General features: G+C 42.2%; 2 protein-coding genes across 2 annotated transcripts; both read right to left on the reverse strand.

Annotated features, from left to right (window-relative positions):
- Positions 1 to 2,311: 2,311 nt before the first annotated feature.
- LOC309374353 (mas-related G-protein coupled receptor member H-like) lies at positions 2,312 to 5,632 on the reverse strand. Its single transcript, XM_081919173.1, has 2 exons — positions 5,470 to 5,632; positions 2,312 to 3,522 (listed from the first exon to the last, which is right to left on the reverse strand). Exon 2 carries the CDS (start codon positions 3,476 to 3,478, stop codon positions 2,495 to 2,497), a length of 984 nt encoding a protein of 327 aa, XP_081775299.1. The 5' UTR covers positions 3,479 to 3,522; positions 5,470 to 5,632; the 3' UTR covers positions 2,312 to 2,494.
- A 7,387-nt stretch (positions 5,633 to 13,019) lies between these two features.
- On the reverse strand, positions 13,020 to 13,946 carry LOC309374771 (mas-related G-protein coupled receptor member H-like; the record flags this gene model as incomplete). The annotated part of the gene is made up of 1 exon (XM_081919956.1): positions 13,020 to 13,946. One exon carries the CDS (start codon positions 13,944 to 13,946, stop codon positions 13,020 to 13,022), a length of 927 nt encoding a protein of 308 aa, XP_081776082.1.
- Between the last annotated feature and the right edge of the window lie 434 nt (positions 13,947 to 14,380).

Below are 14,380 nucleotides of genomic sequence, written 5' to 3' on the forward strand. Positions count from 1 at the left end.
GCATCCCCCCAGAAAAAAGCACTGATTATTATTATTGAATCGAACATTCCTATTTTCATCAGTGAAATGTTCGAGGGCAAGCTCAGTGTGCTGAAGCCAGGACTGCTCTAAAATGGCTGCCACTGGGCTCTATAGCCAAAGTAGGTCTAAAATATCATGGCCACCAGCAGACCTAATGGGGAAGGGCAGGTGGCTGATTCACTCGCTCAAATCTGAGACAGAGATGACCGTGGAGTCCTAACCTGCTACACTCTTGGCACAAAAGGAGGCAACTGATAACCAACTGCCCACAGGAGGGCGGAGGAAGCCCAAGACAAACCAGCTACCAAGCGGTCAGCTCTGTGGCATGTATGCTGCCCAAGTCCCACATTGTCCTTTCGACCAAGCTGCTCAGCAGCGGCTCACATGCCTGAAAGTCACAGAGCAGGAGAAGGTAGTCCAGCTCAAGGCTTGCCTATCTGCCAACTCAAAAAGTTTCCTGCCAGCTTCCCACGCTAAATGGAGCTCAAACGCCCCAAGAGACACCAGAAGTAAAAACAGAACAGTGGAGTCAGTAATTCTGAATAGCTATTTTATTAGCAAGCAGATACCTATATAAGTACAACGTCCATCAAACACCATTTAACACTCTAACTGTATAAGCTAAGCAACTGACTTGTTCTCAATAGTCTATTCATCCTAAAGATAAATTACTATATACCAGCAGTGAGTGCACATGCAAATGGTGCTTCAGAATAGGACAGAGGAGGGTGTATGGAAACGGGGCAGGTCTGTGTGCAAGGGAAAGTTGAAAAAAGGAGGAAAGAAGAGGTTGAACATGATACTGGTGTGCTTTGCAAAGGAGGCCATGCAATAAGAAGAGGGGAAAGCTTTTTTTGTTTGCCAACCTTCATCTGATTATCACAGGGTAGTTTAAAGTATAAGAACACAAAAAATACATAAGATAATGACACACAAAACGATACCCCCCTACATACACAATTTAAAAGGCCATAGATTGTTTAACTAGTCAAAGGTCTGGGAAAATAAGAATGATCCCTCCCTCTGGGGACCTGATGATTCCTGGGGAGAAGATTCCACAAGTGGGGAGCCATCACAGAAAAGGTTCGTTTTCATGTTGCCACTGGGGGAGGCAAACAAAGAAGGACCTGATTATGATTTCAGGGTCCCGGTTGGTTCATATGGGGAGAGGTGGTCCTTGAGGTATTGCAGTTACGGGCTGTTGTTTCTTTTTTTCCTTTTATTTATTTTTTAAAATATATTTATTAGCGGTTTTCTTTAATTACAATGCCAAAAGAAACAGAACAATATCACTATATCACATCTCTTAACTTAATTTTCTTAACTCCTTTGGACTCCCTCACACCTCCCGCTCCTGCGTTCTTGTCTATGAAACTTTGTCCAGGAAATTTATCCCCTTGTTTCTATTCTTATATCTAATTTTCCAATGTTATATCTCTAATTTTAAACATCTTTTGGCTCAAATCTTAACACATTGAATATAACTTAGAGCTTCCAAATATTAATATTTTCTTAAAGTTTAGCTTATCTTCATAATTCACTTCCTCTAGCTTAATGGTGCCCAGTTGTTTATACTCTAGCATCCTTCTTAACATTCATACAGTTTACAATATTTTTGTAAATAGATCTTGAATTTCTTCCAGTCTTCTTCTATCGTCTCCTCTCCCAGGTCTCGGATTCTGCCAGTCATCTCCGCCAGTTCCATGTAGTCTATCAGTTGCGTCTGCCATTCTTCCAGTGTGGGTAGATCTTGAGTTTTCCAATGCTTGGCTACAAGTATCCTTGCTGCTGTTGTTGCATACATAAAGAGGGTTCGATCCTTCCTTAGCACCTTCTGGTCGACAATGCCCAGCAGGAAGGCCTCTGGTTTCATTTCTTTTTTCCTTTTAAATCCTGTATCTGGATGCTGTTACAGAGGCCCTCAACCTCTTATTTATGTTCCTCTATGTGCACTCTGTGAGCAGGATGTGCACTCTATGAGCAGGATGGAGTGCATCCTAAGAGTTCCTCTTCTTCTCTCCAGCTTCTCTCAAATTTCCTCTTTCTGCATTCGGCACAGAAATGGGTTGATCTCTGTGAAATGGAGACTAGAGGGGGGAAGGAAGACGGTGGAGGGGAAAGGGGTGAATGTGAAAATTGGGGTACTAAGGGGCTTACAACAAAGCAGGGAGGAGGATGCTTGGGGATGAGGTTGAGAGCAGGGACAAGAAAAGGGTGGAGAATAGGAGGGGGAGATGTGTGAAAGAAGGAGGTGCACATCTACTTATCTATCCCCTGCCCCGTTCCTCCCTCAGCTGGTTTCATGGTATAGCCCCAATTCATGCAGAGGCAGGTGGGAACCATCTTGAAGAGGCAAGCTCAATGTAGGTCACTGCAAATCATACCATATTCTTTGAAGAAATGGAAGGTGAATCTTGAGCACAGGGGCTAAGAATGTGTGATTGCATCTTTTGGATTAAATCTTTTGGAGCCATCATAACTTGGTTTCAGCCGAGGGTGCCATTTCATCTGGATGACTTTCTTCCTCTTTGAAAACATTCTGAAGTATGACTTTCATGCTCCTCCTAGGTTTGCCTCTCTTTGGTCTCCCAACCAGGAAGTAGATCAAAGGATTAACACTGCTGTTCAAAGTGGCGCACAAGTAGCCATATTGTATGCGATGCAAAGTTGGCAACTCAAAAATATAATTGCTTATGTAAAAGGCATTCATTGGGAAAGAAAAAGAAAGAAAGAAGAGGAGTGTAAGCAGGATAACCGTGATCAGCTTTCTCCGCCTTATCCGTTGTGTTTTAAAGCAGAACTTGATAAAAAGGATCAAAGTGGAGAAAGTCATGAGTGGGAGGCAAATGAAGCCGTTCACAATATACTGGTAGCAGCTTATATACTTGTGTTCCTTCTTAGCAGTCAGGAAGAGAATGAAGTTAATTCCAGGGAAAATGAAAGAAAATATCCATATCAAGGCACACAAAATGGTAGACAAATGTGGCGGCCGGTGGCACCGATACCAAAGGGGGAACAGGATACAAACACACCTGTCGATGCTGATGGCTGTCAGCAGAAACTGACCAGTGTTGTACATGGATTGGAAAATATCTTCGAAGAATTCAAACACGATGCCTTCATCCTGTTTACGGTTTTGAAGCCAGCGTATTTCTAAAATAAAGTCAACAGCGAGTAAACCAAAGTCTGCAATGGCGAGGTTCAGGATGTATGTGGTGAAGGGGGTCCTCTGAATACGGAATCCAAGCAGCCAGATGACAGTTCCATTCCCCAAGCATCCCAAAATGCAAACTATAATTATTGATACACACACTATATACATTGTTACTGTCCTATATATAAATTCTGGGTCGTCGTTACTGTGGCTGTTGTTGGAAAAAACACTTGCATTGGGTGTTCCATAATATTTCTCTCCAGCATTCAAAGGGCACAGGAGCGTTGGGCTGAAACTTGCCATTGTGTTCAACTTTGGCTTTTGTGTTCTGTCTGGTGTAGTGATTCCTGCTGGGAGAAATGTGAGAAAAGGTCACGTTAGCCTTTTGCTAACAAGGGGAACAAACCTTTTCAGTCTAGTCTTTCTTGCTTCAGTCTGAGAAACCACTGCTAAGGTGAAATGCTTCTTATTATACCCTCTCCAAAGTTGCATTTTCAGAAAGACACATACAGACAATAAAGTTATCCTACCACTTTCCATTGTTTCATTTTTCTACCCCATTGATTGCAGAGGACATGAAGCTATCCCAATTGGACTTGCTGGCCTACTTTGAATGTGGCCAGCCAGGGCAGTAAAGGAGGCAAGATAGGTGAATGAATGGAAGGTTCTGAAACAGAAATCATGCAGTGATAGGCGACAGTTTTACTCTTGCTGTCAATGTCTCCTTTCAAATAGTAAAATGTAGTTTTCTTTTCTCCCTCTTAAAAAGTGTGTGTGTTGTTTTTGCTTGTTTGCATTTCATAATATTCTGGTTCTAGTAGAGTTCAGTTTTTTCCTCTGTAAGCAGTGAATTTTCTCCTTTTAATAGTATCCTAGTTCTATACTTGTAACCCGAAAGCCAGCTCTTTTTTTGCACTTAATCAACTGCACAAAGCTGAACTGGAATGGGAGTGCCCCATCCATCTCAAGACTGTCCCATCCAAAAATACCCAGAAGCAGCAATATCACTGGGGAAAACATGGGGTCTGCAAGGGTGACAGTCACTATCCTGCCGTGACTTTGATCCATGGGGATATAGAAATGGATGATTGGCAAAAAATATGGAATGAAAATTTGAGGTTTACTGCATGTGTTACATTAAAAGAAAATGTAATGAAGATGGTTTACAGGTGGTATATGACACCAGTAAAACTAGCAAAAATGTACAAAATTTGTAACAAGTGTTGGAGATGCGGGGAGAAAGAAGGTACATTTATGCATATGTGGTGGGATTGCAGGAAAGTAAGGGGGTTCTGGGAGATGATATACAATGAACTAAAGAAAATGCTAAAGTATAGCTTTGCTAAGAAACCAGAGACCTTCCTGTTGGGAATAACAAGAATGGATATAAGTAGGAGAGACTGCAAACTGTTCCAATATGCAATCACCGCAGCAAGGACATTGTTGGCCCAAAAGTGGAAACATGAAGAGGTTCCGACCTTGGAAGAATGGAGGACAAAACTAACAGATTACGCAGAACTGGACAAATTAACTGGAAAAATTAGATATCAAAAAGACCAAAGATTTTTTGAGGACTGGGGGAAATTTACGGAGTATTTGAAAAATATATGTGAGGATTGTACAACGCTAGTGTGTTTTAAAGAAACTTTGTGAAAATATAAGGAAATATTACCAAAAATCAAATAAGAATAGAAATATAAAACTTAATGGAAATATTGAAATAAAGGAATGTGAAGATAGGATTTGAACTACGAATGATTATCAGAGATGTTGAGGGAGGTCCAAATAAGATAAATTATGTGATATGTAAATGGATATGTTTGGTGTTCTTAATGGAAAATTTCAATAAAAATTTATTATAAAAAAATAATAATAATAGTATCCTAGTTCTATACTTGTAACCCGAAAGCCAGCTCTTTTTTTTGCACTTAATCAACTGCACAAAGCTGAACTGGAATGGGAGTGCCCCATCCATCTCAAGACTGTCCCATCCAAAAATACCCAGAAGCAGCAATATTACTGGGGAAAACTTGGGGACTGCAAGGGTGACAGTCACCATTCTGTCGTGACTTTGATCCATGGGGAAATATCAGAGGAACACATTGTGTAAATGACGACAGCAGAGAAGGCAATTTGGAAAGGAAGAGATGAATATGAGCAAAGGCAGTTGGAAATAATTTTCCTACATTCTGGATGGAGGTGAAGAGGTTAAGCCCAAAGCTTTTGTCTTTAAGGTGGGGTGTGGAGGAAGGGAGAATGTAATGTGGCCTCAAAGAAGAGGAAGAATGTCCTACCTTAATTCCAATCACAGATGTTTGCTCTCTTAGAATTCTAAGGTCTGAGCCAGTATTTCTTCTCCGTTTTTCAAAACAAGTTGCCAATCCAGATGTCAGCACTCAGCACTGAGCAAAGAACTTCAGATAGACTATCATGTTGGTTCAGCAAGGGTGGGGCAGGTAATTGATATCCTGTTGAAATGTGCAAATCCATTAGCTGGTGTTTCAAAAAAAGGCAAGGTTTGGGTTAACTTTCTTTCCCGGGATGCATCAGGATTCCCCTCTGTGCGCTTCAAATTGTTTTGGTTGTAACATAACAAAGCCTCAGAAGATATTTGCAGCTTGTACTTGCAGATGTTTCAAGCTTGGTGGCATGTTGCATTAATAGTCAGATTCTGTACTGAATCAGCAATGATAATGGAGCTTTTCAATCTGTTGCATCTTCAGGCAGAGCTGTAAAAGGCTGTTGCCAGAAATCCTGGAGAACTCCTGTCAATCAGTGTTAACAGTACTGAACTAGAACCATAGAGTGGTAGAGTTGGAATGGATCCCAAGGCCCATGTAATCCAATCCCCTGTGATGCAGGATAAAGCGTGTTCTCCTTCATGGAGAGCACATGTTGCGGTGGGGGCCGCCAGGACACTCCAAAGTTGTGGGGCGGGCTAATTGATCATTGGCCACTGATGCGATTGGGGCTTCCCTTGTTGCTGGGAAGAAGTTAATGTTGCCATTTGTTGATTGACAGCCAGAAATGCTAAAACTCCTTGCACGAGGGCTTCCTCTTTTCGCCCGTGCATCAGATTGCCCCCCCCCATATTTAGAGTTGTTCGCTTTGACCTTGCTATCAGTGGCATAGCGTGGGTTGTCAGGACCCGGGGCAAGGCAAGTAATTTGGGCCCCCAAACCGTGGATTTGCGCCCCCTAACCCTAACCCCCAGATGTTGTGCCCGGTGCGGCCGGGCCCCTCTGCACCCCCCACACTACGCCACTGCTTGCTATGCCTGTCATGGGGTCGTCTGCTCTTGGGGCAGGGGCCCGGTAGGAATTTTGTCCATCTGGCTGATTGGCTGGGGCCATTTGGTTTTTGCCTACTGTGTAGCAAATCGTCACAACTTGTAAGGTTGTGGTTAGGCATTGGTTTATGGTTTGGTTGGTTGAGGGGCATGGATTGGCTGTGCCTGCCCCTCTAATGCTGCTGCTGCAAAGGATTCCATTAAAGAAATCAGGGGCTAACTATTGCTTGTTCACTCTGTCAAGGGGGCTCGGGCCATAGCAGTGAGCTCCTGGTTGCATTTGGGGAGGGCAGGTTCCCTGCTTCATCACTATCCCCAAGTGTATTCCCCTTTACTGACTTTCACAGGTGTGTGGAATGTCAGTCTGTCCCCCATGGGGAGGCAGATAGTCGCAACCAATGCCTAAGCAACCACTCACATTTTTTGTATTTTAATAAAGCTGTGGCCAAAATTATGCCAAAAACCTTAAACAAAAATTTCTGTGTGATGTGTGAGTTACTGGGGTGGCCCTGGGGACCTCGACATGCAACTAGATGGAGTAATAAGTTTAACTTAGTATAAAGCAGCTTTCCTATGTTCCCACATTCACAGACTCGCACATATACATACCTTAAGAATTGAGCTGTGGACATGATGGAAGCCAAAACAGACTGAAGGAGAGATCAGGACAAAGGAGAGATCAGGGCTTTTCAGCAAATGTTGCTTTTGAAGAGGAGTGTAACGAAAGAGAGAGAGAGAGGCGGAGGCAGCACAGAGAAGGAGAAAAAAGCAGGAAGGAAAGATTTCATTCATCAGTGCCAGCCGATTAAAAATGCTGCTTTAAAAGGATTCCAAATGATACTGCAAAAGCTTTCTTGCTGCCTTGTTAAAACACCAGTTCCTGGTTACGCACTCACATTGCTGTAATTCTATCCCTGCAAGCAGCTGCTTTATGATCTTGCCCAATTTTATATACCCTACATCTGGGATGAAAGAAGACTGAGGGATTTCAAGCTTTAAACATCCTACTTCCAGCCAAGCATTTGATCACAGATGAGGACAGGTTTGAGATATTCAGAAATTCATACAAGACTCCCCTCTCACAAGTGTGTTATGTGTGAAATGTAACGTGATCATATACTTGAGTTGGCAGAAACACACACACAGTGGCGTAGTGTGGGTTGTCAGCACCCGGGGCAAGGCAAGTAATTTGCGCCCCCTAACCCATGGATTTGCGCCCCCTAACCCATGGATTTGCACCCCCTAGCCCTAACCCCCAGATGTTGCGCCCGGTGCGGCCGCCCCCCCGCCCCCCCATGCTACGCCACTGCACACACAAACCATAATAACATGGACTTGGTTCCTTAGAGCATGCAAAGTTTCCAGGTTCAGTCTTAGAATTTTCAGGTAGGGCTGGGAGAACACCAAGCAGTGATGGGAGTGTCTTCAATTGTGTCTGTCTCCATGTGCGCCCATTGTTTTGTCTAGTCCTATAGGATTATGTGGCGCACTTGGTTGACGATGTAGTAGAGTTCTATATTGGGAATCTCCCCCCTCCCCATGCCAACAAAACTCACTGCAGTCAGCTGAAGGCAAGCAACCATGCTCTGGGCTCCCCACAACTTCACTCACTGCCAACAAAAACTAATAAATGAATGGGGGGGAAACCTGCCCACACGACGGTGACACAAACATCGCACATACATTATGCCAAATAATGAAAGCTTTCTACCCCCCTTCCCCCCCCCATGCCTCTCTTCTCTCCCATCTTCATACGGCCTATAACATTAGTGCCTCCCATTGGATATAACTGATCTGTAGAAAGGACTCTATGAACTGAAAGCAGAGGTGCCGCATGTATTTTTGTTAGCCAAAGAAATCTTAATAAAAGCAATTTTTTAAAATCTGGGCAAGCCACTAACAGTCAGTATAGACAATATTGAGCAAGATGGACCAGTCATCTGACTAAGTTTTGTTGCTGTCTGCTTTCACCACCCACAGAAGTTCAGGGGCTGAGTGCAAGGAGAGATAACTTCTGTGTTGCACACACTAAGTTGTGATATTCCCTCCCTACACAGATGCATGTGGTACCTTCATTATGCACATTTTACCATGTACAGATCCTGCACCTCTTTATCCTGGCCTTTGACACCTGAAAGTCTGGTGTCAGGTGCTTTTAACATGCTTTATTAATAGTGCTCTACCACAAATGCTTTCAGTGAAAAGTCTGTTTTATCCAGATGAATACATTTATGCAGTACTGATATTAATATCAACATTTGAAATCATTAATCAAGAAACAGACGGGTCTACAGGATGACACTCAAGTTGGATCTATTGCTTTTTCAGTACTTTGTTCTTCGATTCAGAAAGTTTACCTTTCTCTAAACTCTCATTCTTATCCCAACTAATTGTTGCATTAAAACAATAATATCATAATAAGACAATCTCTTTCATGCATGAATCATATAATTCATATTACATCATGAATCATATTACAGGATCTCCAGATAGCCATTCTTACTGCTCTCTGGATAACCATAGTATAGAGCAAGCATCACAATCTAAAAACATCACTCAGCAGTTGAAAAAATAAAATAAGTAGACATCTCTGAAGCTCTTCAGACATATACACTCTATGGTAAATACATTTGTTTGAAAAAAAAAAAGCTGAAATGAGCATACACTATAATCAGAAGAGAAACGCAAAAGTTTCTGATTACTTTGAAGACACCATACCAGGTTTTCCTCCTGGACCTCTAGCTCCTCTGTATCTTCCTTCTCCTTCAAAAGAATCTGGAGTATGACCTATGTGTTCTGCTTAGATCAACCCCTTGTCTTTCTTCCAAACAGGAAACACATCAGTGGATGAAATATGATATTTAGACAGCTGCATAAGAACTAAAAACGTGTAAGAGCCGAATGAAGAAATGATCAGTTAAGAAAAACAAAATTAACGGGAAAGCTAAGTTAAGGAAGAAACAGAGTACAAGCAGAATGGCTGCCTCTTCTGTTGTCATTTCAAAGATAGTTTTATGAACAGGATAAATGGAGATAGTCCTTAGTGAGAGGCCACACACAGTGCTATTTTTTCTATACAAAGAGGTGCCAGAACTCGCCATGAATGCCTCCCTTGTTCTCTTATAATGGAAATGGTGCCCACCTGTGAGGTGCCAGAACTGAGTTCCAATAAGTTCTGGTGGGGGAAAAAGCTCTGACCACATATGAAATAAAATTAAACACACTTTTCAGAAGAGACACGGAGGAGGCACTAGAGAAGTCTTCGCTGTTCTCCTGACCTGTAGATCACTGCTATAGTAACTTCATCAGGATAAATCCCCTTTTTTGATGTTAGTTATGCCTTGATTTTATATTTCCATGCTTAAGCTGCTTAGCAGAATCATGGATACACAACCCAAAACCCAGGATATCAGATATTGTACAGGTAAAGTTTCAGATGGTGCCACAGATAGCGCTTCTCTCTGTGTTTGATGGAGATAATAAAAGCACAGCATGTAAAGAACTTGAAACATTTTTTCTTGGTAACTGAAAGTTTTATTATTGTTTATTATTATGTACTATTAATAATAATAATAATATGTTGTACAAAATTGGAAAGCTTTACAGGATTTTTGTGATGATCTTGCATAAGAAATGTATGGAAGTCTAATCCTTCTGAGAAAACTACATACTACTTTAAGGCCCTGAAAAGTTTGGCTAAAGGTACTCCATTTCAAGATATATGGCAGCATTTTATTACATGTGTAAACACGCATCTTTTATATCAACAGTTCCCAACAGTAACATTAAAACTTTGGAATTCCTAAATCTACTGGATTTATTTCATGAAGCAATATGCTACTATACATCTCCCCTGTTATTAAGATTATTACTTTTGTTAAATACAAAAACACACCACTCACATATATACATACAAGATTACAACCTAAGAATCATCATAACAAAATCCGTTCGGCAAACTGGAAAGTGGGAAAGATATCCCTCCCTTACTGACATTTTCTGAGTTGCTTGCATAGCAGCATCAGTGGAAAATGGAGGAAGAATTGGCAACTCCATTATTCCTTGTACTTTGCTTCCTATGTTTAGTCACTCACGGTGCTTCTTCTTGCACAAATATCCTGCCATTCTTCTCCATCTCCTCAGTTTAAAAATGGTTCAAACTCTCAATCATCATCTCCTGCATGGTTTACTGTGACACTTTCCTCTCTGGGCTTCCTCACTGTTCCACTTTATCCAAAACTTGGCTGCCCCAACTATTTACATCTCCGGCCATCTTCTGTTGTCTCTCCCTGATTCCCTTCCACAGCTTCCCAGTCATTTCCACCATGGGTAAAACTCTGGATCCCTGTATCTGGATCCAAGCTGGTCTATAAGACAGTCACGTGTGAACTTCTATGCTAGTAAAAGCCATATTATATTTGGAACGGGACCCAAAAGCTCAGCAAGAGCAAAACTAGAAGCAACTTTGGAGACAGAGCACAAAATGCGATTGAAGAGATTTCTCAAAGGGTTTCTGTGTGTCCCTAGGTTGTCAGGGGGCTTTTCCAGAGGCGTAGTTCACATCTGGTATCTTTCCCTTGAAGGGAATCAAAATGATTTTGACATGACTCAGAAGGCTCCTTGGGAAGGTTCTTTTTTAAAAACATACCATAGTTATTTTTCTCATGGCATGGGTTTTGTATCAAATGCTGTTGTAACTGCCTTCACCACAGAAAACACTCAAATCTAATCTGTATAGATCAAAACTTCCTGGCATTTAACAGCCAAGAGCATGTGCCCAGTATAGCATGTTCTTGATTCTGTTTGGTTTTATGGTGAATTATTATTATTGTATTCTCTATATTGTGTGTAGGGGAAGGGATGTAGCTCAGTGCTAGAACATCTGTCTGGCTTGCAGAGCATCACAGGTTCAGTCCCTGGCGTCTCTAGATAGGGCTGTGAAAAACTCCTGCCAGTCAGCATAGGTGCCAGCTCCAAAATAAAAGATTTGAGGGGATTTGAGGGGACTTGCAAAGTTGATGGGCATTTCCATTCAAATGGCGGATGTGCACTGCACCATGTGATTGATAATATGGGGTGGGGCTTGCCTGGGCCCCCACAATATTAAACTCAGGTTTGCACGCCTGCCAGTCAATGTATACAATACACTGAAGATTGGCGGTTTGAATCCCCGCAACAGGGTGAGCTCCCGTTGTTCTCTCCAGCTGCTGCCAACCTAGCAGTTTGAAAGCACACCAGTGAAAGTAGATAAATAGGTAATGCTGCGGTGGGAAGGTAAACAGAGGTGTTTCCGTGCACTCTGGTTTCCATCACGGTGCTCCGTTGCACCAGAAACAGTTTAGTCATGCTGGCCACATGACCCGGAAAGCTGTCTGTGGACAAACACCGGCTCCCTTGATCTGAAAGTGATATGAGCACCGCAACCCTATAGTTGTATTTGATTAGACTTAACAATCCAGGGGTCCTTTACCGTTTTTTACAATACAGAGCTATATGGTAAAATGGTTGCTTAGCTCTCTATGCTCCTTTGGTATATGATTAGGTGAACTATAAATGTCCTTAATACAGTAAATAAGTTTTCATATGTGGAACTTCTCATGTTTGGACCTACAGTAGGTTGCCAAACCTCACCACCCTTGAACAAGAAAGAAATGTCAGCAGATTTGGGATACATCAGATCCTCCCTTAAAGAGGGCACATATTACGGTGAGACCTGGAAAACCGACACCCTGTGTTGTGGGTGAGTACAATTGGTCAGCCATAACACCCAATTGGTAGGTCCCTTGTAGCTGGGTGCAATCTGGCCAATGGGACGCAGGCCAAATGGTTCAAGGGACCTCTTTATGCCCATGCACGTGACCCGGAGCTCCCTCTTTCGGCATGTGCATTGGAACACCCGCCCACCTCTCCCTACTTTTAGGACTTTGCACTTGACTTTGCTATGCCATCATGTGTCATCTGTCATTGGGACAGGGACATGGCAGGAATTTTCCCCACTTGGCTGATTGGCTGTTGCCATTTGGGTTTCGCCTGCCGTGTAGCAAATCATCACAACTTGTAAGGTTGCGGAAAGGCTCTGGTTCAGGTGATAGGGATGGGAGAACACTCTCGCCATCCCTCTGTGAAGGGTATTCCATTAAAGGAATCCATGGACTCAATGGTTTGGTCAACCCCTGAGAGGGGGTTGTGCCCGTGCCTGAATCCAGGGGGACATTTGGGTGGCGGAGTTAGCCTGTTCCCAGCTTTCCGCTTATCCTGGTGTTCACCCTTGGCTGACCTATGCTGGAACCCTGCATGGGAGGGAGCTAGTTGAACCAGAGCCTATGCAACCAGTCACTTTCTTTAATCAATAAAGTTGTGGCCTAAATTCTGCCAAAAACAAACAAAAAATTTGAGTCATGTGTGAATTTATTTAGGGGGGAGGTTTCTGGGTCTGAACATGCAAATATTTAACTAAGTAGAAACTATAGTGTCTTATCGTAACTAGAGTGATACAGCTAAAACCTATATTCTTTGGAGTCATCATAAGCGGATTTCAACAGAGGTGGTCTCCACTTACTTTGTAGAGTTTTCTTCTTCTTTGAAAACATTCTGGAGCCTGGCTCCCATGCTCTCCCTATGCCTGCCTCTTTTCTGTCTCCCAATCAGGAAATATATCAAAGGGTTCACACTGCTGTTCAGAGCAGTGTTTAAGTAGCAATAAGGTAAGGAATAGGGCGCTGGTGAATGAAAAATATAAATGATCATGTAATAGGCATTCAGTGGAAAAGAAAAAAAGATGAAGAAGAACAGAGTAAGCAGGATAACCATTAGTAGTTTCCCCCGCTTTCGTTGTTGTGATTTAAAGCAGACCTTGATAAACAGAATCAGGGTGGAGATAGTCATGAGTGGTAGGCAAAAGAGGCCATTAAAAGTATACTGATAGTATTTTATGAGATCCTGTTTTCCCTTAAAAGTCAGGCAGACAATGAAGTGAATTCCAGGGAGAAGGAAAGAAAACACCCATATTAAGGCACACACAACGGTTGGCAAATATGGCGGTCGGTGGCATCGGTACCAAAGTGGGAACAGGACAGACACACACCTGTCAAGGCTGATAGCTGTCAGCAGAAACTGACCGGCATTGTACACGAATTGGAAAACATCACCAAGGAACACATGCAGAAGGCTCTCCTTCAGACTTCCTACAGCCCAAACTACTTCTATAATCAATTCAACTGTGAGTAAGCCAAAGTCAGCAATTGCGAGGTTCAGGATGTACACGGTAAAAGGACTCCTCTTAATACGGAAGCCAAGCAACCAGATGACATTTCCAGTCCCCCAGCACCCCAAAATGCAAATTATAATTATTAATACAAACAAAACATATAGTTCTAATTCATAATATACAATCGATTTTGTGTCATCATTACTGTTGCTGTTGTTGGAAAAAGTAGTTTCATTGTACGAAAGGGACAAAGATGTTAGGTTGAAACTGGTCATCATCTTCAATCTTTGTTTCTGTGCTTCTGGTGTATCTATTTCTGCTGGAAGTAAAGAATCAAGGGTGGAATTAGTCTTTGCTAATGTATCTGAGCAAATGAAGATTGAATTAAAGCTTTCTGTTTACTCTAGTCTTTCTTGCCTTATCCATTATAGCAATTTCCTAAAATATTGTTGAAGTGAAATAATTCTTCCTGGCTCATCTCCAGTTACTGTGGCATTTTCAGGAACACCACACAAAAAATAATGATAATTATTAGCCTAGATGCAATGACAAACCTAGACAGCATCTTAAAAAGCAAATATATCACCTTGCCAACAAAGATCCATATAGTTAAAGCTATGGTTTTCCCAGTAGTGATGTATGGAAGTCAGACCTGGACCACAAAGAAGGCTTTGTGGTCCAGAAGAATTAATGCTTTTGAATTATGGTG

Source organism: Podarcis melisellensis, assembly GCF_964234715.1.
Source record: "Podarcis melisellensis genome assembly, chromosome: 7".
NCBI classification, from domain to species: Eukaryota; Metazoa; Chordata; class Lepidosauria; order Squamata; family Lacertidae; genus Podarcis; species Podarcis melisellensis.